General features: G+C 42.1%; 1 protein-coding gene and 1 pseudogene across 6 annotated transcripts in view; both read right to left on the bottom strand.

Annotated features, from left to right (window-relative positions):
- MRTFA (myocardin related transcription factor A) overlaps nucleotides 1-26,161 on the bottom strand; it is a 204,422-nt gene that overhangs the window by 38,258 nt on the left and 140,003 nt on the right. For all 6 annotated transcript variants that reach the window (XM_012459027.2, XM_064368071.1, XM_012459024.3 and 3 more), the window contains one exon: nucleotides 14,030-14,095. In XM_012459027.2, coding sequence (XP_012314450.2) covers nucleotides 14,030-14,036 — 7 coding nt within the window. In that variant the 5' untranslated portion in view covers nucleotides 14,037-14,095. The remainder of the gene's footprint in view (nucleotides 1-14,029; nucleotides 14,096-26,161) is intronic.
- LOC105721739 (large ribosomal subunit protein eL33-like) lies at nucleotides 11-12,909 on the bottom strand (annotated as a pseudogene).

Consider the following 26,161-nt stretch of genomic DNA (forward strand, 5'->3'; position numbering starts at 1 on the left):
GCTACTCAGGAGGCTGAGGTGAGAGGATCATTTGAGCCCAGAAAGCAAAGGCTGCTGTGAGCCAAGATCACACCACCACATTCTAGCCAGGGCAACAGAGCTAAACCTGTCTCAAAAAAATAAAAAAAACAAAGATGAAACAAAATGTGTGATGGGTTACCAAATAAATAACAAACAACAGTGATTTTAATCTAGTTTTTTACATTTGGCCATCTTTTCCTAGCTATTCCTTTGGAAATAAATGCTGCCTTGTCATTTCCTCTAATATTGGCAATGGGACAGCAGGGAAGGCTTCAGATTTAACCTCAGAAAATGTGTCAAAGGGGTACAAATTCTCCTATTCCTTTTCCCTTCAGCACAACAGAAAAGGGAGTATCTGTATAATCAAACTCCATCCAAAGTTAACTGAGTCTTTTGCCACATCCTTTGGCCCGAGCATTAGAGTTTGTCATGCAGCTTTAGGCAGTTAATTGACTTGCCAAAACTGACCAGCAATATGGTATAAAGCTACTAGAGAAGCAGGCGAGCCAGGCTTTTCCCAGCATTGGAGATGAATGCTCAGAATTTTTCTGTACCCAGTCATCTTATATGCAGTAGCCTCATCTATCTTAGAAATTTGCCATTAACTATTGAATCATGTGGACAGGACAATCCTCTACTTCAGAACTCTTGGGAAGAAGAAAGTAAAAATATTCTATACCATACTAAAAATAAAAAGGGGATCAGCAGTCCATGGCCCAGTGTTTCTCCAAGTGTAGTTCAAGAACGATTTGCATGAAAATGTCTGTGGTGTGCAAGAATCTCTTGACATGCAAATTCCTAGGCCTTAAGAGTTATCATTTTTTGTTTTTGACACAAAGTTTTGCTGTTGTTGCCCAGGCTGGCGTGCAATGGCACGATCTTGGCCCACCGCAACCTCTGCCTCCCGGGTTCAGGTGATTCTCCTGCCTCAGCCTCCTGAGTAGCTGGGATTACAAGCATGCACCTTTTTTTTTTTTTTTTTTTTTCCAAACAGCACAAATACACATTTCCTTATTGACTTTTCATTAGTTTAAATCCCTGAGGGGTACAGCATCACTTGGATTCTGTGTCCAACAGACTTAGCAGGAAGGTTGCTTTGGAATTTGGCACAAACCATGTCACTGTTTCAGTGGGCCCGAGTTACCTTTCCCCAGATCACTCTAGTTTTGTTTGCCACCAGGAGTCACTGTGTTGTTCTTTGCTTTGTATACGTAAGCACATCTCTTGCCCAAATAGAATTCTATTTTATCTCGGGCATAAACACCTTTAATTTTAAGGAGAGCTGTGTGCTCCCTTTGGTTCCGGAGACCCCGCTATAAGCCAGCAAAAATAGCCTTGGACCACAGCCTTCCAGACGGTTCCTTTTAAAAGTCTTGTTCCCAGCAGGCCTCCACAGGAGCCAAGATGGTGGTAAGAGAGCTTTTTTTTATTTTGAGACAGCCTTGCTCTGTTGCCCAGGCTGGAGTACAGTGGCATGATCTCGGCTTGCTGCAACCTCCGCCTCCTGGGTTCAAGTGATTCTCCTGCCTCAGCCTCCCTAGCAGTGGGATTACAGGCGTGCACCACCAAGCCTAGCTAATTTTTGTATCTTTAGTAGAGATGGGGTTTCACCATGTTGACCAGGATCATCTTGATCTCTTGACCTCGTGTGATCCACCGCACACACCCACCTGGCCCCAGCTAATTTTTAGTAGTGATCGGGTCTCTCCATGTTGGCCAGGCTGATCTCAAACTCTAGACCTCAGGTGATCTGCCCGCCTCAGCCTCCTAAAGTGCTAGGATTACAGGCGTGAGCCACTGCACCTGGCAAGAATTATAATCTTTAGTAAATTCTCTGGGTAATGTTAGAGCCACTAAATTTGAAAAACACTGCTTCCCTAATTTAACAAAGGCCAAGAAGAGGTGAGAAAGTAAGAATTTTATTTGCTTATTCTCTAACACCAGGTGCTGATTAAAAGTACACTTGGGAAAGAAGGACTTACTGAATATTTTCAATAACTTGATTCAAAATGTCAACTCTGTTGGCTGTGTGGGTAAAGAGTTTGAATCTCCTGGACTCCTTTCAGGATCACTGCAATGCATTATTTTTCTGGGAGTCAGAGAATCTGGGCTTTTTGCCATTTTCCTCACACCCTGGCTAGGGCCTAATTCAGATGGGATGGATTCCACCCTCTGACGTTTTTATCCGGGCGTAGTAATCACCCAATGAAAGACAGCTACAGAAATGTAGTCCTGGGTCTTAGCATCCAAAAGGTGAGGAGCACAGAGGTTCACTGGTAGTGCAGGGAATGGAGAGGATCCCTCACACACTGAGTGACAGAAGAGGTTGGCTATGTCACTGGTGTGTAAGGGTTGACACTAGCACTAGATAGAATTTTTCTTAGGATTCCATATCCAGGTTGATCAGAATCTTAACCTGGGGCACACGGTACCCACTTTAGAGCAGCTATAGCTCCCTGAAACTGTGTGACTTTTAGGTACTTGCTTAGACAACTGTGAGAGGATGTGGAAGACTATGAAGAATACATGGCACAAAAGAAATCAAGAACCTCTGACATACCCAAGGGTTATTATGACAGAAGTAGAAAGATGCCCATGGCCTTCAAATTTCACAACTAGCAGACATAAACAGCAACCTGAAAGCACTTGTACTGAAGGACTTACAAACGACAAGGTTACTCTCTCACTTCCACTACCTGATCTCACTGACTATGGGTCCTGCTTTGATGCAGTTTTCAATTTTCTTTTTTAAAAATAGTTGTATTATTTATTTATTTGTTTGTTTGTTTTTGAGATGGCGTGTTGCTCTGTCCCCTAGGCTGGAGTGCAGTGGTACAATCTTGGCTCACTGCAGCCTCCATCTCCCAGGTTCAAGCGATTCTTCTGCCTTGGCCTTCCAAGTAGCTGGGATTACAAGCACCTGCCACCACAGCTGGCTAATTTTTTAACTTTAATTTTTTAGTACAGACAGGGTTTCACCATGCTGGCCAGGCTCATCTCAAATTCCTGACCTCAAGTGATAACACCCACCTCAACCTCCCGAAGTGCCGGGATTACAAATGTGAGCTACCATACCCGGCCTCTTCAGTTTTCAAAGATTTTTAAAAGTTGAAATTTGGGCGAAAGCATAGCAGCCTATCATCAAAAATTCCCATCTGGACAAGAACCATTATAAACTGTGATTTTCAGGAATTAGCACAGAGTTTGTAGCCAGAAAACCTGGACTGGGTCTGCCTATTTTTCAGTGGCCGTGTAACCTACAGCAAGTCCTATGATCCCTCTGAGGCTAAGTAGTCTCATCTGCAAAATGGCAATGATACTAACTGCTGCACTGGGTAATTATTAGCATTAAAGTAAAAGTGCTCTGTCATCTGCTAGGAGCTATGTTAAGCTTAAGGGCTGTTACTGATATAACTTTTTTATTCCTTATCACCATTCTGAAAGAAACAGCAGGTGTATGGAGTCAAATGGTGAGAGCTAACTGGACTGGGCTTGACTTCCATTTTTTGGCTTTCTGTTTTTAGCTGACACAGTAAAATGCCTATAAAAATCCTTTAACAAAGACCATCAACCAAAGAGTTCTGTCAACAGTTCCAGAGACTGACCATGACAATGAGCACCAAAACTAAGTTCATGCGAATCAAAGAAAGAATCTGGGTGGTGGGGTGCGGAGAAGGGACTGCATATTCTGGCACAAGCAAAGATCCAAACTAGCAGTCATAAAAGTTCTTCATACACATCCTGTTTTGGTATGCACACTTGCCACCACCCCTGTTTTGGCACCACCTATCACCCCGACCCAAGCCAGCAGGAAAACCAACTACCAAGAATGAATGTAAGAAGTGGAGCCTGAGGATGCTAAATCTTCTCCTTCCCAACAGTGCAAGCTGTTTCAGTGTCTCCTCCTCTTGACTCAATGATGGTGAAAGAGGCTCAAGACTGAGAAAGGTGAGCACACAATCTAATTTAGCACAAGTATCAACAGACACAGTGAATTCCAAAAGGTTAATGTACTAGTGGTTAAATATTTTGATTCTGACCTTCTAGGCTTCTCTTTGACATATATGTCAGCCATGTTTATATCTGGCTTTCATACCACAGCCCAGTCTAAGGCTCTGGATCAGTCTATTTTCACTCCAGGATACTCCTTGGTAAAGTGCAAACCAATTTTTTAAAGAAGCTATTGCTTCTTTCTGAAGTCCCCATAATTAATATGCCTAAGTGATCAGTTTAGAATACAAGCTCTAAATCACCTGTGCTCTCCTGTAAGTAACATCCTACTTGGCTGAAGACTTTTAAATCACCACCATCATCAGTTATCTATCAGGGCTCCCCTTGGGCATGTGATTCTTTAAGATGTGTATTGTGGCCGGGCGCGATGGCTCACGCCTGTAATCCCAGCACTTTAGGAGGCTGAGGTGGGAGGTCATGAGGTTAAGAGATTGAGACCATCCTGGCCAAGATGGTGAAACCTGTCTCTACTAAAAATACAAAAATTAGCTGGGCGTGGTGGCATGCGCTTGTAGTCCCAGCTACTCGGGAGGCTGAGGCAGGAGAATTGCTTGAACCCAGGAGGCAGAGGTTGCAGTGAGCCAAGATTGTGCCACTGCACTCCAGCCTGGCGCCTGGCGACGGAACGAGACTCTGTCTCAAAAAAAATTTAAAAAAAGATGCGTATTGTTCGGTAAAATAGTGAGTAGTTATCTCTAAGTGACTTTATAACCTTCTTTTATTCTTGATAAGAAGTTAGCCTTGGATATCTCAGATTCTTCAATAACCAACTACTAATGAAACATAACACCTGCTGTACTTTTTAAGATATTAAACTGTAACAAGAACCCTTATCAAGAAGACTACTTTTAGCCAGGCACAGTGGCTCACGACTGTAATCCCAGCACTTTGGAAGGCCAAGGCGGGCAGATCACCTGAGGTCAGGAGCTCGAGACCAGCCAGGTCAACATGGTGAAACTCCATCTCTATTAAAAATACAAAAATTAGCCAGGCGTGGTGGCAGGTGCCTGTAATCCTAGCAACTTGGAGGCAAAAGCAGGAGAATCTCTTGAACCCAAGAGGCGAAGGTTACAGTGAGCCGAAGGTTACAGTGAGCCGAGATCACCTCACTGCACTCCAGCCTGGGCAACAGAGCAAGCCTCTGTCCAAAAAAAAAAAACAGGAGACTACTTTCTATGGCCTATTCAATATAGCTCATGGTTGGATTCTTCTTCATACTGAACAATGAATACACTCAGAACATGGGCATACCACTCACTGCAGAGTATTATTTTAGGACATGTTAGCAACTGGCCAAGAAGGAGGTTCTATGCTAGTCAATGATCACTGAGGCAGAAACACATCCTACAAGAGCACAAGAGGAGGACCCTGACACAAATGCAACATAAAACGCCTGGGAGTGATGTGCCCTGTTGGTCTTCTCCAGAGATACAAGGGAAGGCTCCTGAAGCCACATACGTAACACAATTTTCTCCCAGCTTCAACTCTAGGGATCAGGTCAGTCTCACTCCTGGAAAATATGTTTCACTATGGTGTTTATCAAATGCAACTTAAACTAGGGATTCCACTACAATTACACAGGGTCTTACTCTGTCATCCAGTCTGGAGTGCAATGGCATGAACACAGCTCACTGCAACCTCAACCTTCTGAGTTTAAGCCTCAAGTGATCCTCCTGCCTCAGCCTCCTTGCTAGGACCACAGGTATGTCATACCATGCTTGGCTAATGTTTTTTCATTTTTTGTAGAGATGGGGGTCTCATTATCTTTCCCTAGCTGGTCCCAAACTCCTGAGCTTAAGAGATCTTCCTCCCTTGGCGTCCCCAAGTGCTGAGACTACAGACATGAGTCACTGTGCCTGGCCTAAAATTCCACTTTCTAATACAAAATCAACTAGCCAAATTTGACTATTTTAGAATAGCCATATGGGTCTATTTAAATCTAAATTAAAATTAAATAAAATTAAAAATTCAGTTTTCAACTCTAATGTGTTCAACAGTACGTGTGGCTAGTGGTTAGTGTTACAGAAATAGTTCTATCTTCATTCAACATACTATTGGACAAGGCTGATCTAGATGCTAGATCTTCTGAATTCATAACTTGGACAAAAAAATCCCATGGCATCCCAGTACGTATGTATGTATGTATTTCTGAGATGGAATCTCACTCTGTCGCCCAGACTGGAGAACAATGGCACAATCTCGGCTTACTACAACCTCTACCTCTGAGGTTCAAGTGATTCCCCCTGTCTCAGCCTCCTGAGTAGCTGGGACTACAGGAAGGCAACACCACGCCTGGCTAATTTTTTTTGTGTGTGTATTTTTAATAGAGACAGGGTTTTGCCATGTTACCCAGGCTGGTCTTGAACTCCCGGGCTCAAAGAGATCTGCCTGCCTTGGCCTCCCAAAGTGCTGGGATTAGAGGCGTAAGCCACCATGCCCAACCCATCCAAGTATTTAATAAAGACGGCCTGATAGTGACAATGTTAAATCATAACCCCTTCCTGTATTATTACAAGACACACTGAAGATTTAGGAAGTTGTTTTATCTTTCCAGGGGTTACAAAAACTAAACATTACTTATAATTTTTAGCAGAGGGGTATATTAAAAATCTGTATCTTCTCAATTTTGCTGGGAAACTGAAACTTCTGTAAAAAATAAAACCTACTTTAAAAGATTCAGGGGAACCTCTTTGCTCCTATTCTGGTTCGGAGTTTGTTCAATAAATAAAATTGAATTTAGGCTAGGTGCAGTGGCTCACGCCTATAATCTCAGCACTTTGGGAGGTCAAGGCAGGCAGATCGCTTTGAGCCCAGGAGTTTGAGACCAGTCTGGGAAACATGGCAAAACCCCATTTCTACTAATAATACAAAAACTAGCTGGATGTGGCGGCATGCATCTGTAGTCTCGGCTATTCAGAAGGCTGAGTTGGAAGGATGGTTTGAGCCCAGGAGGCGGAGGTTACAGAGCTGAGCTCTCACCACTGCACTCCAGCCTGGGTGACAGAACCAGATCCTGTCTCAAAATATAAATAAATAAATTTAAAAAATACAAAGATATATGGTTTTCTTTTGGCTCATTTTATATCTTTACTATCACCATTACTGTTACTGTATCGGCTCAGCCTACCGTAAAATAAGTTCTAGTCTCTGTATTCTTTGATTTCTTTTATCATCTCTGCACCAACTGGGCTAGCTTAAGGTCCTAGATTCTGTCCACTGGTTACTAAATCCTGAATATCTCATTAATAAATCACAACCTAATCTATTTTTTTTTAAAAAATTAGTTTTAAAAGAGCTTTACCAAAATGAATTTGATTCACATGTACTCAGGAAAAAGAATGTTGAAACTTAGGCTGCATATAATAATGTAAGTAATGATTCCCAAGTTACAAGTACAAAAACATTATTAAGAAGAAATGCAGGGCCAGGCATAGTGGCTCATGCCTATAATCCCAGCACTTTGGGAGACTAAGGTGGGTGGCTCACCCAAGGTCAGGAGTTCAAGACCAGTCTGGCCAACATGGCGAAACCACATCTCCACTAATACAAAAATGAGCTGGGTGTGGTGGCAGGTGCCTGTAATCTGAGCTACCCAGGAGGTGAAGGTTGCTGTGAGCTGAGATGCCGCCCCTGCACTCCAGCCTGGGAGAGCGAGTGAGACTTCATCTCCAAAAAACAAGGAAGAAATGCAGCTTCAGACAGAGAGAGATCATAGTAATCAATCCTGGCACTTTTAAGAAGAAATTTTTTTTTTTTTTTTTGAGACGGAGTTTCGCTCCTGTTACCCAGGCTGGAGTGCAATGGCACGATCTCAGCTCACTGCAACCTCCGCCTCCTAGGTTCAGGCAATTCTCCTGCCTCAGTCTCCTGAGTAGCTGGGATTACAGGCATGCGCCACCATGCCCAGCTAATTTTTTGTATTTTTAGTAGAGACGGGGTTTCACCATGTTGACCAAGATGGTCTCGATCTCTTGACCTCGTGATCCACCTGCCTCGGCCTCCCAAAGTGCTGGGATTACAGGCGTGAGCCACCGTGCCCGGCCAAGAAGAAATTTTAACTCTGCTGTGGGTGCACAGAAACACCATTAAAAATCAAAAAACAAGCTCAGTCAAGAAGATAGGGCGGAGGATCTATAGTACAAAAATTATTATTTCCTCACATGTTTGCCAAGGTTTTTCTACTATTTGCACATGGGAAAATAATAAATTGAGGGTTAACTGTAGGATTAGAAACATGCTACTCTATGCTATTTCTCAAGGATTCTCAATTATAAAAGACAAGCTGCTTCTCACATCCAGAAAGATTACAGGAGACTTTTTTCTGATTTGTCTAGGTCAGGAGAACTTCCATGTTTTCCTTTGAAAGGTTATCCTCTGCAACAGCTCTCATGCCAGAACGTTTTTCTTAATTTTCGCTTTAACCTTATGACCCTGTACACCTTTAAATGTCAAAGAGAAAGGCTGTATGGGAAGCTTTGAGAACAAAGTGTGCCAAATGTGACCAATTTCTTCTGTGAGTCTTCATCCTGGATACGGTGGCATTCCTGGTCTTAATCTTTGGATTTCAAGACCAGCTCCCTATCTCTGCCATCCTTCTTCTTCCTCAAGATATGTGGAACTTCAGACATCATTAGTGAAAATTTAGGGCCTAGACTATATAAGCCTCTGCTATCTGGCACTCTGTATTTGGTAGAGTTTAAGTGATGCTAAATTTGAAACATATATTTACATAATGAGACTAACAAAGAATCCTGGGAAATGATTCTGTTTAACAGCACATCAGAAACCAACTTCTATATCTCACAGTTGAGATGCTATGAACAGAGCACATCAAGTAGTAGAGAGAGGTATATAGGAATTGGGGGATTCTTTAATCCCTAAATTTTATGGAAAGGTCACACCCCAACATTGAATGACATAAGAAACATGAGCAACCTTGAAAGGAAGAGAGACACTGAAGCACACTGTATCCTACAGATATGACGATGTCAGGACTGACAGCCAGTTCTACATTATAACTATGTGCAAGTGTTCTGGAAGATGAGGTAGATGGGTTTTTTTCCTTTCCAGAGGTAGAAAAATTGAAAGGAGAAAAATTTGATATAAGGTATCAACCAGAAATGATGAGACAAAATATAGCTAGGATTCCTTGCCCCTTCCCTCAACTTGAGGGCCATACCTACCTCCTAGGTGGTACAACGAACGTAAATCTGAGAGCTCTTTTCAGAAACACCTCAGGCTAGCCAGGCATGGTAGCTCATGCCTATAATCCCAGCACTTTGGGAGGCCAAGGCCGACAGATCACTTGAGGTCAGGAGTTCAAGGCCAGCATGGCCAACATGGCGAAACCCCATCTCTACCAAAAAATAAAAAAATTAGCTGGGCATAGTGGTGCATGCCTGTAATACCAGCTACTCGGGAGGCTGGGGAGAGAACTGTCTGAACCTGGGAGGCGGAGGTTGCAGTTAGCCGAGATCCCGCCATTGCACTCCAGCCTGGGTGACAGAACAAGGCTCCATCTCAAAAAAAAGAAAAAAGAAACACCTCAGGCCAAGAAAACGGGAATGGAGGTAAGCATATCAAACAAGATGTGACTTTTTCAGATCTCCAAATATCAATGACAACTTGCTGACCATTTACAATGTGCTCCTAGCAGTGTTCGTATTTCCTTTAAAAGATATGGAGTGGAGGGTGAGGAGTGGGGTTAGTGGGAGACAGCAGGATGACGGGGTGTTGGGGTGGCAGAGGATGTTGAAGATTACAACAGGAGTTGGGGGATACAGGGTAGTGGTGAGGGAGGGTTACTCACTAGGTGGGTGTCTGGTAAAAAAAAAAAAAAAAGAGCCTTGTTTTTGGGAACACAAGACCCTATCCATGTACCAACAGGTACATAGATGAGGAGGAAATTCGGCCGGGCGCGGTGGCTCAAGCCTGTAATCCCAGCACTTTGGGAGGCCAAGGCGGGTGAAATCACTAGGTCAAGAGATCGAGACCATCCTGGTCAACACGGTGAAACCCTGTCTCTACTAAAAATACAAAAAATTAGCTGGGCATAGTGGCGCGTGCCTGTAATCCCAGCTACTCAGGAGGCTGAGGCAGGAGAATTGCCTGAACCCGGGAGGCGGAGGTTGCGGTGAGCCGAGATCGCGCCATTGCACTCCAGCCTGGGTAACGAGCGAAACTCCATCTCAAAAAAAAAAAAAAAAAAAAAAAGATGAGGAGGAAATTCACACCTGAAACTACTCCCAGTCCTCAGTATTTTCTCTCATAATCTAAGAATTTGTTACCTGCTTCCTTCACTAGGAACGCTAATAACAAGACTATGTCCATGGCTGAAGGTGGATCTTGATATATGGGAAAATGCAATATTCTCATAGAAGCAGGTCATTTCTATTCCTACAGGAAAGGCAATTATCCTCACTTTATAGACAAAGAGAACAACCCAAAGTATACAATTAGATATTCAAGATGATTTTAGAATCTGGGCTTCTGACAGAATGGGAGTGTTATTTCAGACTCCATGCCCAGAATTCCAACAGGTTTTCAATAGAGTGGTACCTGTTTCAGTTTGTCTGACTCTCTCATACACACATGCACACACCGCACTTTACAACTGCCTGTCTTCATTCACTTCTTCATTCAGTGCCAGGCACTGGGGACTGATACATATATAAATAAAATACTTTCTCAAGGAGATCATAGTCTAGTAGGAGAGATACAAGCATATAAGCAGATAACTGCAATAACTAAAGAATCATTTTTTTTGATAGGGTCTCACCCTGTTGCCTAGGCTGGAGTAGACTGGCACCATCTCGGCTCACTGCAGCCTCCGCCTCCCAGGTTCAAGCAATTCTCCCATCTCAGCCTCCAGAGCAGCGGGGATTAGAGGCGCACCACCATGCCTAGCTAATCTTTGTATTTTTAGTAAAGACAGGGTTTCACCATGTTGGCCAGGCTGGTTCTGAACTCCTGACCTCAGGTGATCCACTCTCCTCAACTTCCCAAAGTGCTGCATGAGCCACCATGCCTGGCCCATTTGTCTTAACAACGTAAGAAATACTATAAAAAATGCTAAGGAGACTGTAATAGATAAATTCTATTAAATGATGATCCCCAGTAGCCCCTGTTATTATAGGAAAGACAGGGAAAAGAACTCATTCTGTGCATTGCTTTTAGATCCTGAACATACTACAGGTCCTGAGAAGTAGCATTATGTTCTCAGAACTAGTGCTGTCATTAGAGTTAGTATCCCATGTGTCAGCACCGAACTACTCTTTATTTTGAGTATGGGTAAATTTTGGTAGCCCAATTTTTGGCTGTTCAGTGTCTTGAGGACAAGTACCATGCCTCTTATTTCTTTAATCTCAGTAGCATCTAGGACTACTTCAGGCACAAAGTAGATACTACTTTGGTGAAAGGGACAAGTAGATGAGACACTGGGTACCTTGTTTCTCCACAGTATGGATTGGAAGATTTGGATTGTTTCGTAAAGCACAGCATTGCCCTACCTGATCACATTACTGATGCACCGCACAAGCCACTTAACACTTTAAGAACTGGGGGTAGGCTGGGTGTGGTGGCTCACGCCTGTAATCCCAGCAGTTTGGGAGGCTGAGGCAGGTGGATCACCTGAGGTCGGGAGTTTGAGACCAGCCTGACCAACATGGAGAAACCCTGTCTCTACTAAAAATACAAAATTAGCCGGGCATGGTAGTGCATGCCTATAATCCCAGCTACTCAGGAGGCTGAGGCAGAAGAATCACTTGAACCCGGGAGGTGGAGGCTGCAGTGAGCTGAGATCCTGCCATTGCACTCCACCCTGGACAACAAGAGTGACACTCTTGTCTCCAAAAAAAAAAAAAAAAAAAAAAAAAAAATTGGGAGTAGAGAGTCCTTCACTGCAGGATCACAGAAGAAGACAGCATAATGCAGGTAAACAGTCTGGCAGTGAACTGCAGTAAACAAATAGATTAATTTGGGACTTAAGCTCCCTGGGCTGATGTTCAGGACAGAAATAGGCCCCAAGCTGGGCAAGGTGGCTCTCAGCTGTAATCCCAGCACTTTGGGAGAGTTAGGCAGGAGGATCACTTGAGCCCAGGAGTTCAAGACCAGTCTGAGCAACATAGGCAGACTCCAACGCTATAAAAAGTAAAAATAATTAGCCAGATGTGATGACTCGCACCTGTAGTCCCAGGACTACTCAGGAGGCTGAGGTGGGAAAATCTGCTTGAAAGCCAGAAAGGTGGAAACTGCAGTGAGCCATGATCATGCCACTGCACTTCAGCCTGGAAGACAGAGCAAGAACTTGTCTAAAAAAAAATTTTTTTTAAAAGAAATAGACCCCAGACTCCTTATACTTGTTATAAGGTTCTAACTCTTAAAAATGGACCCTACCATTATTGTGGTAGGTTCATCCTGACTTGCTTAAAAGCCTTCAATGGCTTCCCATTGCACTTAAAACCAAATCCAGCTGGGCATGGTGATGTACACCTGTAGTCCCTACCACTAAGGAGCCTGAGGCAGAAGGATTGCTTGAGTCCAGGAGGTCGAGTCCAGCCTGAGCAATAATGCAAGATTTCACCTCTTAAAAATTAAAATGAAAAGTCAAATCCACCTCCTCCGTGTGGGTGATAAGACCCTGGCTCTGGCCCTGCCCACCTTACCCATCTTCACTTGCCCCCTTCTCCCTCTCCACCATACCCCAGCCACAATGGCTTCCTTGATGATATCCAAACACATCAACCTCTTGCCTGCACCAGACCCAAACACTTGCTTTTTCTTCTGAGCCCTCTTCCTGCTTTCTGAATGGCCAGCTTCATCTGATCCTTTAGATCTCAGCTCAAATCCTTCCTCTTCAGTGAGGCCTTTCTTGAACATCTTATTCAAAGTGACCCCATCTTATTCCTATTACTTATTAACACACCAATCAGTGAATTTACTTGATAGTACTTACCATGTTGCACTTCATGGCAATTCCTGCTCTGAAAGTTCATGCACTGAAATTTCTTGTCTCTTTATTACCAGTCTTGCCCTTCTAAATATAAATCACCTGAGAGCAAGAGCCCGATTTATCTTGCTGTATCAACTAGTACATATTAGCATATTAGGTTCTCAGATTTTGAATGAATGAATGAATGAATGAGAGCTAGGAAAATACAGGATCAGTCAGCCAGTAGATAATAAGTTAAAATGAAAAACATCAGTTCTCCCACTATGAAGCCAGAAGTTGTATGACTTTTTTTTTTTTTTACTTATGCTGTATCCAAGTAGTGATAACAAACAGAAAAGAGGGAGAGCCTATGTTCTCTGCTGATTTAAAAAAGAAATAGATCAAAATCTCGCTAGCTCCAGTTTCCACTGTTTATAATGCTGCTGGTATTAAAAGCAAATTTCCTTACTTCTAATAGATTCCAAGGATTGGTTTCATTTTTCCTAAGGGATGCACTTCTGCACCCACTGAGCCCAGTGTTGTGATAGAGCCATCATCGACTCTACTCAGTCATGCTCACACCCAGGCCAGCCGAGTATCTGAGGATCTCATTCTACATAAAACTGTGGTTGATTCAAAATACCAGAAAAGGGGTTTCTCTTCCTAAGAACCAGAACACGAAGGCAAATCATATGTAAGAAGTAGTTCTTCCTCACAATACCCCAGGCTCAACATCTGCCCCTCCTATAAAGGGAAGTTTAATAGAGTGAAAACTCTTTGAAAGGTGCAATTCCAAAGTTAAGGAAAATTCAACGGCACCATTTACACCTAATTTAAACCAGGTTTGACCCTTTAAACCCAGTTTGTTTCACTGAACTTAAACAATTAGTTATCTTAACTACTTACTGACTGAGCCTCCAAACTTGGAAAGTCATGAGAAAGAAAAGAGTGGAACATAAAACCCATCATCCTTGTTTAATTTTAGATGCTTCCTATAGCATAGTTGGTACACATGACCATGTCCTAAAAGCAACCCTACCAAATGCTGAGAGAGAGAGAGGCACTTACGCGGCATGATCCCTTGGCTCACCAGCTCTTCCCGGGTCCGGCGCTGCTGGAGCTTCAACTGCAGCACTGCAGGGCAGCAGAGAGAGAGGAGAGATGAAGGGTCAGTTCGTTATTCCACTTCAAAAGACACATTTTCAAATGCAAAGAAAGTCTAAAAACAGAAAGATGTAGTGTGAAAGAAGGAGCCCCTTGAAGTGCAACTGTCTGTAATTGCAGAAGTGGCCTGATAAAGCAGAGTTTCCGTATTCTGCTGTGGGCGGTGAGAGGAAGTTGCGAAGGGTCTTGCAGAGCGATAACAATCCACAAAGCACTAGAGTCTTGCCTTTTGCTCAAAACCTCCAAAACACTGAGTCCTCCCCCTAAAAAACATGAATTCCAAACTCAAAATATCATAACAAGGATCATCACCCAGCAGAAAGCTTTGCAGATGCTCTACGCTTTCTTAACAAACGTTTACCACCATAAGTATAGTGAATGAAAGAACTACTCATATAGATTAGGAAGTACTATTTGTAAACTCTTTTCTTTCGTATCTAAAAACTATAGCAATTTCACTAAGCAATGCCTTTTTCTAGCCTAGAAAATATTTTATCATTAATATGCCTGTTTTTCTTCTTTCTCTTCACTTAGAGCCTTTTCTGTTGAGGTGAAACAATCAAGCTAGATGACTCAAAGCACATCCGGGCTAGGGGAGACTGATGGGTGTTTCTCTTACTTTCACTCTGGCAATACTGCTTAATGAAACAACTTAATAGGGATTTTTTTTTTTTAAGTTAAAAATCAACTACCTCTCTCTCACAAAAGCCAGTTAAACCTAAAGGGTATTACAACTACAAACTAGGCAGAATGATGATGGCACAGCTGTCATTCAGAGACTAAATGAGAAGATGTTCAGAGAAGGAGGATTAGGAGGATACCACGGGCCAAGGAAAGTCTCCTTACATAACTAAGTCTTTGGCTGGATGCGGTGGCTCATGCCTGTAATTCCAGCACTTTGGGAGGCCGAGAAGGGCACATCACAAGGTCAGCAGTTCAAGACCAGCCTGACCAACATGGTGAAACCCTGTCTTTACTTAAAATACAAAAATTAGCTGGGTGTGGTGGTACGTGCCTGTAATCCCAGCTATTCAGCAGGCTGAGGCAGGAGAATCGCTTTAACCTGGGACACAGAGGTTGCAGTGAGCCGAGATCTCATCACTGTACTCCAGCCTGGGCAACAGAGTGAGACTCTGTCTCCAAAGGAAAAAAAAAGTGTAGGGGCCCTCGAAGTCACATCTAAGAGGAACCAGAATCTACTGGGAATCATCTTCATATCTGCCTTTTCCATCTACAGATAAGTTTTTAGGGAGGCCTCCAAGAATGGCAGAACCATAACCATGCTCCTGACTACACCTCAAATTCAGTAGATCCAAAGCCAAACTTGTTTTCCTCCCAAAAACCTAATCTGCTTCCCATCCTTCTTACTTCTTTAATTGTATCACTCTCTTTCCCAGTAATTTTTAAATGGCTGAGCCAACTTCAACTCTACCTCCTCACACTCACACTCCTCTCATCAATTTTACCTCACCATGTTTTCCCATACTGCAGTGGTAGGTCCCTAGCTGTCTCCTTACCTGTACTGTCTCTCTCCCATTGTAAGTCATCTTAATCAAGGCTGGCCAGTTACTCTTAAGTACCATAGATTTTTTCCTACCTCTTTTATTCACTTCACCTGGAAATGCCTACCCTCTTCATCTGAACTTCCTGACTCCACAGCATTCAGTTACTCTAGGCCCCCTGTGAACTACCTTTTATGTGTTGTGAAAATTTCTAATAATATTTTGCCTTGTGTAATAGTAGTGCTTGAACATATCTTACCTCTCCTAGCAGTTTATAAATTCCTAGAGAGAAGAGAATATGCCTTATTGATATATGCCCACCATAGCACTTAATACATAGTAGGCATTCAACAATTGTTTCTTGAGCTGAACTAGATCTCAAAAGGATGTTACAGTCTGAGACACTGAACCAACAGGCTTTTATTATTCTACAAATTAACATTGTTAAAAACAAAGCCTTGGAGAACTAAATAGATAAAAAGAGGAGGAGCTACACTAATAGCTGACATTTATAAAGCATGCACTCTGTGACACACACTGTTTTACATTATTTTATATTTTAACTTATTTAATCTTTGTAACAGCCACATGAAGATAGGTTTTGGTGTTCCGTTATTTCAAGACAAGGTTTCACTATGTCACCCAGGCTGGAGTCAGTGGTGCGATCTGTTCACTGAAGCCTTGACATCTCCGGCTCAAGTGATCCTCCCACCTCAGCCTCTGGAGTAGCTGGAACTATAGATGCATGCCACCACGCCTGGCTAATTTCTGTTTTTTTTTTGGTTTTTTTTTTGTATATACGGGTTTTCACCATGTTACCCAGGCTGGTCTCATACTCCTGGGCTCAAGTGATCTGCCCGCCTCAGCCTCCCAAAGTGCTGACATTACAGGTGTGAGCCACTCTGCCCGGATTTTACAGAAAAGAAAAATGAGGCCCAGCAGGAATAATACACCTAAGGTTATCCCGCTAATAAGAAGTACAACAGGATTTGGGGGCAAGCATTCTGATTCCAGAAGGTGGGCTCCTTACTTTGCCTCTCTAGGATCTTCTGAAAGCCTGCTCTGCTGAGATAACAGGAGTGGAGCGTGATCACCTGGGTTCATTCTCTGGTGAGACAGACAAAAGGGCTAACTAAAATGAATGGTTCAGACCAGGGTCAAAAGAATTCAGGTAATCAACTTCAGTAAAACAAATTTACTCTAGGAAGTTGATTTCAGAAAAAATTGTAACCATAGGTCAGCAACAATTGCATTAATAAAACACAAATAATGAGTGTGCTACTATGTGTCAGACCCTGTGAAGTGACTGTCACGCTTTTATTTAATCCTTAAAACAAAAAGCCATGTGAGGATGCTACAGTTATCCCCATTTTACAGATGAGGAAACTGGAATCAGACCTTTAAAAGTTTGCCTTCTGGCCCAGCACGGTGGCTCATGCCTGTAATCCCAGCACTTTGGGAGGCCGAGGTGGGTCGATCACCAGGTCAGGAGTTCGAGACCAGCCTGACCAACCTGGTTAAACCCTGTCTCTACTAAAAATACAAAAATTAGCTGGGCGTGGTGGTGCGCACTTGTAATCCCAGCTACTCAGGAGACTGAGGCAGGATAATCACTTGAACCCGGGAGGTGGAGGTTGCAGTGAGCCGAGATCACACCACTGCGCTGCAGCCTGGGTGACAGGGCAAGACTCCATCCGCCCCCCACAAAAAAAAAAAAAAGGAAAGAAAAGAAAAAAAAAAGTTTGCCTTCTGTCACACAGCTCAAAGGTGCTAGAACTAGGATTCATACCCAGGTTTCTGTGACTCTGAAGTGTAGGCACCTGATCATATGCAATATGCCTCTCTGTCACAAAGAAAAAGGAGAGCCAAGCAGGTTAAAATGTAAGAGAGATAAAAAGGGAAATATTTGTCATCTTTTAGAGTGTTTCTAAAGCCCAGTGTAAACTGAGCTATTAGAAAATGATTAAATGTAACAAATTAATTTTATTTCAGAGAATAAGGGAACAATGCAATTCAATAGATCTGAATACTTCAAAGAAACAATAACTAACATAAGCAATGGTTATTATCCAAGAATAATTTTGAAATATTAACCACTAGCCCTCTTAAGTAAACCATATACGGATAGGGCCATAGGGATATTATATAAACTTCTTGACTGAAACCTTGTTGATCATGAATGCAAAAATTTAAATCTATAAAAGCTAACATATTATTTAGTAAATTTCTGATTCAAGTGTTTTATGGAGAGTACAGTAAAGGTGTATTCAGCTTATATACACATACACCTATATATACACACACGTATATGTGTATATTATGCATGTATATACTTATACACACACATATACATATATAGCTCTAGTACAAACAGAAAAGCTTATCTAATAAACCTTTTCCATCTCTAAAACTAAATTAAAGTTCAGTTATCTGAAAATTCCATCTTGTCCCTCCCAGGAGTTAACTTTGAACTCAGTGGTTATCTGACATATGACAAAGTTTCCCACTCAAGTAACAAAATTACCTTGTATCAGTATTATCTTGAGTACTGCAATACTCGGCTCACCTGATTTAGGTATGTGTTGTTTTATGTACTGCATAACCCTCAAGGTTTATAAGGAGGGGAAAAAAAAAGAATGAAGCAGTAAACTCAGAATTATGGCAGTCAACCTATATATTTTATAATTTGTCTTATGTTTATCTGTGTAGATTTACAATGATCTGTCATCTAAGACTTTCAGCTACAAAGAAATAGCTATTTATGTGAAGTTTCTGCTTCCTTGGTCTATCTTAATCCTCTTAATTCTACGCACTCTAAATAAAATGACTTTACATTTCCAGACCTTAGGATTATTCATTTTAGAAGCAATTATTTAATAACCCACTTTCAGTAAATACCACAGAGCCATATGTTCTGTGTTCACTGCTAAAGTTGCCCAAATCAGGAATAAATTTCAGAGGCCATAAATTTAATGTACAACCACTCTCACCAAGAAATATCTGAAACAAATGATGATTTTCACAGACAGTACAAGCCTATGGAAATTCAGGAAAGTAGGAATTTTAACATCCCTCTATGTCATTGTATATCACTATTTAGATTTGCTCATCATTCCCCAAGTCAATACAAACTAAACAAAAATACTTATTTATATATAAGCATGAGTCTTTAAACCTTTACTGTTACTGATTTCCACAAATTTAACATATCATGTTTCTAAATGGGTCTGTGTGAGCAACCTGTATATAGATGAACAGATGTCTTTAGAGCTGATGGATGGTGAATCAACTGAGTTGCCTGCCAGAAAAGAATGGAATAAAAAGAAAAGAAATCCAAACATAAAGTGAAAAACCCTAGGTTCTCCATTCTCTATGGAAATAATCAAGTTTTTTACCTGCCTCAAACAAAGGCATCGACTGCTATTTGAATAACTAGCTACTCTAGGGGTGGAGGGAAAGCCAAGGAATGACCTTAATATATCTCTGTCCTGTAAGACCATGGAAGCATGTTGATAGGATTCAAGGAGTAATACCCAAGAAACAAACATATCAAACAGCTGGGTCAATAAAAAAGGATTAAGAAGTGAGGTTCTCAAGCCCAGCTCTTCCACTGGTCATTAGTCCTGGATTTCACCAGAAAGGAAACATGCAGCTTTGTAGCCGCTCCTACTTCACACATTTATTGATTCCACCAAGAATTCTACAATCAGAAGATAAAGTATAAATTATGAGGAAGTAGAAAATAATAGGAAGGTGGGGTTAGTACAGGAAGAACAGGACAGCAAAAAAACAAGACCCCTTCCCTCCACATCATCCTTTGCTCAGCTAAGTCCTCTCAAGGAAGATTCTCAGACTGTAGAGACATTTGACTAACTGGGCCCTAACCCAAAAATACTGACAAGTCTTTTCTAATGAAACTTCTAGTCAAAGGACAATAAACTTGGCCACCGCTTTGCAGAATATTTGTTAGAAAAGGCTCCAAAACAAACTTGTTGATGAGTAAGGAAAATGCTCCTGGACTAGAAGTAATATGTCAGCCAGAAGAGTGCTGCATTCAAAAATTAATGAGGTTTATATGCTTGAGGAGACCAAAAAGCAGACAAGCCTCCTCAAAAATCTTTTATCTTCCCCGACTCAGATATTTGGCTTCCAGCTCTGGAGGCTGTCATAATTCGGAGAGGGAAATTGCTACCCAGAAACAATCAACTGAAAGACTGGTCTGGTTGGAGCCAACTTTGAAGGCATCAGTTTTCATGAGAATTAACAGTGACCTTCCCACTAAAAATATTAAAATAGCTCCAATATACTAGAAAGTAAATTAATAGATGTTATTTCTGGCATTCCAAAGGTGTAACTAATACTAGAGCATTTCTTTTTTTCTTTTTTTTTTTTTGAGACAGTCTTGCTCTGTCGCCAGGCGCCAGGCTGGAGTGCAGTGGTGCGATCTTGGCTCACTGCAATCTCTGCCTCCCAGGTTCAAGCAATTCTCCTGCCTCAGCCTCCCGAGTAGCTGGTACTACAGGCGCACGCCACCATGCCCAGCTAATGTTTGTATTTTTTTAGTAGAGACGGGGTTTCACCATGTTGGCCAGGATGGTCTCGATCTCTTGACCTCGTGATCCGCCCGCCTCGGCCTCCCAAAGTGCTGGGATTACAGGGGTGAGCCACCACACCTGGCCAATACTAGAGCATTTCTACATTTTATTTTAATAAATTGCATGGTGCTTATTTAACTAATTTTGAATAAGGAATATTTGAGTTTATCTCCTCTAAAAATCACAATCTACCTCACTGTCAACAATGGACAGAACAACTAGGCAGAAATTAGTAAAGACATTGATACAGTTCAAATGTGTGCCCCCTCCAAACCTCATTCTGAACTATGATCCCCGATGCTGGAGGCAGGGCCTGGTGGGAGGTGTTTCGGTCATGGGAGCAGATCCCCTGGGAGTGGCTTGGTGCTCTCCCTGCAAGTAATGACTTCTAACTCTTTTAGTTCACACGCATGCTGGTTGTTTAAAACATGGCATCTCTCTTGCTCCCTCTCTCACCATGTGACAATCTACTCCCACTTTGCCTTCTGTCATGAGTAAAAGCTTCCTGAGGACTCTCAGAAGCTGAGCAGATGTTGGTGCCATGTTTGTACACCCTGCAAAACCTTGAGCCAAATAAACTTCTTTATAAATTAACCAGCCTCAAGTACTCCTTTGTAGCAACCCAAAACAGACTAATACATATATATAGGACCTGAACTATACCATCAACCAAACAGAATTAACAAACATATAGAACACTCCACCCAATAATGGCAGAATACACATTCTTTTCAAGCACTCATGGAATATTCCGTAGGTCAGAACACATACCAGGCAGTAAAACAAGTTTCAGTACATTTAAAAGGATTAAAATCATTTTCTGACTACAATGGAATTAAATTAGAAATCAACAACAGACCAGGCATGGTGGTTCACACCTATAAGCCCAGCCCTTTGGGAGGGTGAAGCAGGAAAACTGCTTGAAGCCAGGAGTCAGAGACCAACCTGGGCAACATAGCAAAACCCCCATTCTCTATAAATATTATGTATATAAAGAATATATGGCTGGGTGTGGTGGCTCGTGCTTGTAATCCCAGCACTTTGGGAGGCTGAGGCAGGTGGATCACCTGAGGTCAGGAGTTCAAGACCAGCCTGACCAACATGGTGAAACCATGTCTCCAATAAAAATACACAAATTGGCCGGGCGTGGTGGCTCAAGCCTGTAATCCCAGCACTTTGGGAGGCCGAGGCAGGTGGATCACGAGGTCAAGAGATCGAGACCATCCTGGTCAACATTGTGAAACCCCGTCTCTACTAATACAAAAAAATTAGCTGGGCATGGTGGCGCGTGCCTGTAATCCCAGCTACTCAGGAGGCTGAGGCAGGAGAATTGCCTGAACCCAGGAGGCGGAGGTTGCGGTGAGCCGAGATCGCGCCATTGCACTCCAGCCTGGGTAACAAGAGCGAAACTCCGTCTCAAAAAAAAAAAAAAAAAAAAAAAATACACAAATTAGCTGAACGTGGTGACAGGTGCCTATAATCCCAGCTATTCGGGAGGTTAGGCAGGAGGATCACTTGAACCCAGAGGTGGAGGTTGCAATGAACCAAGATTGTGCCATTTCAGTCCAGCCTGGGTGACACAGCGTGACTTTGTCTCAAAAAAAAAAAAAAAAAAAAAGAATATATAAAGAAAAATAATCAACAGCAGAAGAAAATGCGGGAAATTCATAAATATGCAGAAATTGAAGAGCACACCCTTAAATAGCCAATGGGTCAAAAGAAAATGAAAGAAATTAGAAAGTACTTTGAACTAAATAATTTATCAAAATTTCTGGAATATAACTAAAACAGTGCTTAGAGGGAAATTCATAAGTTTATATTAGAAAATTCACAGCCTACAATGGAAAAGAAGAAAGATCTGAAATACATGTTGTAAGCCTTTATCTTAAGAAACTAGATGAATATGAAATTCAACTAATTAAAAAAAAAAGAGAGAAACCAGAAAAAGAGCAAACTAAACCCATAGTAAGCAGAAGAAAGGAAATTAAAGTGGTAAGCAATGATATACAAAAAAAAACCCATGGCTGGGTGAGATGGCTCACACCTGTAATCCCAGCACTTTGGGAGGCTGAGGTGGGTGAATCACAAGGTCAGGAGTTCAAGACCAGCATGGCCAATATGGTAGAATCCCATCTCTACTAAAATTACAAAAATTAGCCGGACATGGTGGCATATACCTGTAGTCCTAGCTACTTGGGAGGCTGAGAGAGGAGAATCGCTTGAACCTGGAAGGCAGAGGTTGTAGTGAGCCGAGATTGTACCACTGCACTCCAGCCTGGGTGACAAAGTGAGACTCTGTCTCAAAAAAAAAAAAAGAAAAGAAAACAGAAAAACAACCGAGAAAATCAATAGTCACAGAAGTTTGTTGTTTGAAAAGAACAACAAAATTGATAAACCTTTACCTAGACTGCCAAGAAAAAAAAGAAAATATATACAAAAATCAGAAACGCAAAAGGAAGCCAGGCACAGTGGCTCATGCCTGTGATCCCAACACTTTGGAAGGCCGAGGCAGGTGGATCACCTGAGGCCAGGATTTCAAGACCAGCCTGGCCAACATGGCAAAACCCTGTCTCTGTTAAAAAATATAAGACTTAGCTGGATGTGGTGGCACACACCTGTAATCCCAACTACTTGGGAGGCTGAGGCAGGAGAATCGCTTGAACCTGGGAGGCAGAGGTTGCAGTGAGCCAAGACCGTGCCACTGCACTCCAGCCTGAGTGATAGACTAAGACTCCGTCACAAAAAAAAGAAAAAAGAAGAAAGAAAAAAGAAATGCAATGAGCAGATTCCTAAGAAGACATAAATTACTGAAACTGACTCAGGAAAGAAATAGAACATCTGAATAGATGTATAACAAGTAAAGAGATTGAAATAGTAATCTTCCCACAAAGAAAAGCCCAGGTCCAGAAGCCTTCACTGATACATTTCTCCAAACAGGAATTAATACTGGCTGGGCATGGTGGCTCATCCTTGTAATCCCAGCACTTTGGGAGGCCCAGATAGGTGAACTGCTTGAGCTCAGGAGTTCAAGAGAAGCCTGGGCAACCAGGTGAAACTGTCTCTACAAGAAAATACAAAAATGAGCCAGGTGTGGTGGCAAGTGCTTGTTGTCTCAACTACTCAGGAGGCTGAGGCGGGAGGATCACTTAAACCTAGGGGGTTGAGGCTGTAATGAGCTGAGACCTCACCACTGCACTCCAGCCTGGGTGCCAGAGCAAGACCCTGTCTCAAAAAAGTAAATTAAAAAGTAAAGGGAATTAATACCAATCATTCACAAACTTGTCCAGGAAACAGAGGAGAAAACACTTCCCCAACTCATTTTATGAAGCTGGTATTATTCTCTGATTCCAAGGCCAGACAAAGACATCCAAACAAAACTACAGATGAATATGCCTTATTAATATAAACAACCTTCAACAAAATACTAAGAAATGAAGCCAGGACTGGATCCAAATATTCTGTATCCTTATTCTTGTAATCCTTCTCTAATTCCAGTGATTCTCAACCCTTACACTTCATAATTAAATCATCTGGAAAGGTTTTTTTTTTTTTTTTTGAGACGGAGTCTTGCTCTGTTATCCAGCTGGAGTGCAGTGATGGGATCTCTTTCCTTAAGTATTCATTCATTCATACAGAGTATCTGTATGCCCGATACTCTGTTGCTGGGGATTCAGTACTGACTGAAGGCCCTGCCCTCAATGAGTTTACAGTTTCATGAGGGAAACGTACATAAAATAAGTTCTAATATGTGTGAAGAGTATTTTCAAAGAAAAGAGACACTATATCCTAACTAACTGATTTGGTTATTCCCATAATTCAATTCATGTATTCAAATGGCTTTTGTATCTTAAAGACAAGGCCAGGTATTAGAGATACAATCTGAGTAAGACAAGGTTCTCATTCTCACAGAACTCTCAGGTCTAAGAAATTCGAAGTGAACAATTACAATGTTGGCCAGGCGCAGTGGCTCACACCTGTAATCCCAGCACTTTGGGAGGCCGAGGCAGGTGGATCACAAGGTCGAGTTCGAGACCAGCCTGACTGACACGGTGAAACCCTATCTTTACTAAAAATACTAAAATTAGCTGGGCGTGGTGGCGCACACCTGTAATCCCAGCTACTCAGGAGTCTGAAAGCAGGAGACTTGCTTGAACCTGGGAGGTGGAGGTTGCAGTGAGCTGAGATTGCGCCACTGCATTCATTCCAGCCTGGGTGGCAGAGCGAGAATCCGTCTCAAAAAACTAAACAAAGTGAATAATGACAATGTTATAAGAAAGATACTAACATCTAGACAAGTACATGTACAACTGTGGCTACCACACATGCCAAAAGTGGGCATGCCATTCTACTGGCAAATTCAAGGCCTTCTGTGTGAGACATGTACATGTATACTAATAATAAAAAGAAATGCTTGTTTCTTAAAAACAACAGTTAAAATAGTTACATATTTTTCAGTTGTCATAAGAGCACAAAGATGGTACTGCCCAACACTGGAAGTCAGAGAAAAAGAGAAACAAGATCCTTTCTATGCAGGGTAGCACTAGAGAGCATAAAAATGGGGTCTTGGAAGTATTTTATCTTCATGATCAGTGAGTATTAAAGTTTCAAGCCATCTCCTGATGTCATTCCCAAAAAGTAATACTCCTTTGGGCCCCTACTTATTGCATGCGCCCACGAGTCTGTCCTGATACAGCCTAAAAAGATATGAAAGAAAAGAGAGATGTCTCTGTGCTCCCTAACTTGGTTTCATTACCTCTTGCTTTCTGGTTCTTGAGTCCTACCCTGTCCTACAGCATCCAGTGGAATTGTTTTCCTCTCCTGCTTCTTACATATAATATTCTTAAGCTTTTTAAACATTAAGTTTCTTTTCTTTTCTTTTTTTTTTTTTTTTTGTTTTTGAGATAGGATCTTGCTCTGTCACCCAGTCTGGAGAGCAGTGGTGTAATCTCAGTTCACTTCAGACTCAACTTCCTGGGCTCAAATCAATCCTCTTGCCTCAGTTTCTGGAGTAGCTGGGACCACAGAAAAGCACCAGCACACCTGGTTAATTTTTTGTACATAGAGGGTTCCACCTGTTGCCCAGGCTAGTCTTAAACTCCTAGGCTCAAACGATCCACCCACCCTGGCCTCCCAAAGTGCTGGGAGTAAGATGTGAGCCACTGCGCCTGGCCTAAACACTAAGTTTCTCTTGTCTTTTTCACGATTTTTTACTTCAACTTGTGAAACCAGTGTGAATGGGTAAGCACAGTGTACACTGCACCAAAAAACCATCTCTGACTTGTTTTTAATACAAACAAAAGCATTTTAAAGGCCCAATGTATTTTATAATTAGCCCTATCCTTAACCAGAAAGGGTTTACTGTCAACTGAACTCATTCTGGGTAAAGGATTAACAGCACTGAATGTGGGGTTGGTTTTATAAATTTTTTTTAACTTATTAAAACTATATTAATATTTTATAAGTTCCAAATGAATGCAATATACCTAGAGAAATGACCTCTGGCTGGGCACGGAGGCTCATGCCTATAATCCCAGCACTTTGGGAGGCTAAGGCAGGAGGATCACTTGAGGTCAGGAGGTGGAGACTATCCTGGCTAACATGGTGAAACCTTGACTCTACTAAAAGCACAAAAATTAGCCAGGCGTGGCAGCACATACCTGTAGTCCCAGCTACTTGGAGGCAGGAGAATAGCTTGAACCCAGGAGGCAGAAGTTGCAGTGAGAGATCATGCCACTGCACTCCAGCCTGAAGACAGAGAGAGACTCTGTCTCAAAAAGCAAACAAACAAACAAATGACCTCTGAAGGGAGACCAAAGGACATCAGAGAAAGAATGAGAACACAGAGGTCCCAATCCTCGCTCTGCTGCTACCTAATCAAGTAACTTTATCTTTTTTTTCTCACTATAATACCATTTTGAAAACTAATCCACATGCCCTTT

Source organism: Aotus nancymaae, unplaced genomic scaffold (assembly GCF_030222135.1).
Source record: "Aotus nancymaae isolate 86718 unplaced genomic scaffold, 86718_ANA_hifiasm-v0.15.2.pri h1tg000076l, whole genome shotgun sequence".
In the NCBI taxonomy this organism is placed as follows: Eukaryota; Metazoa; Chordata; class Mammalia; order Primates; family Aotidae; genus Aotus; species Aotus nancymaae.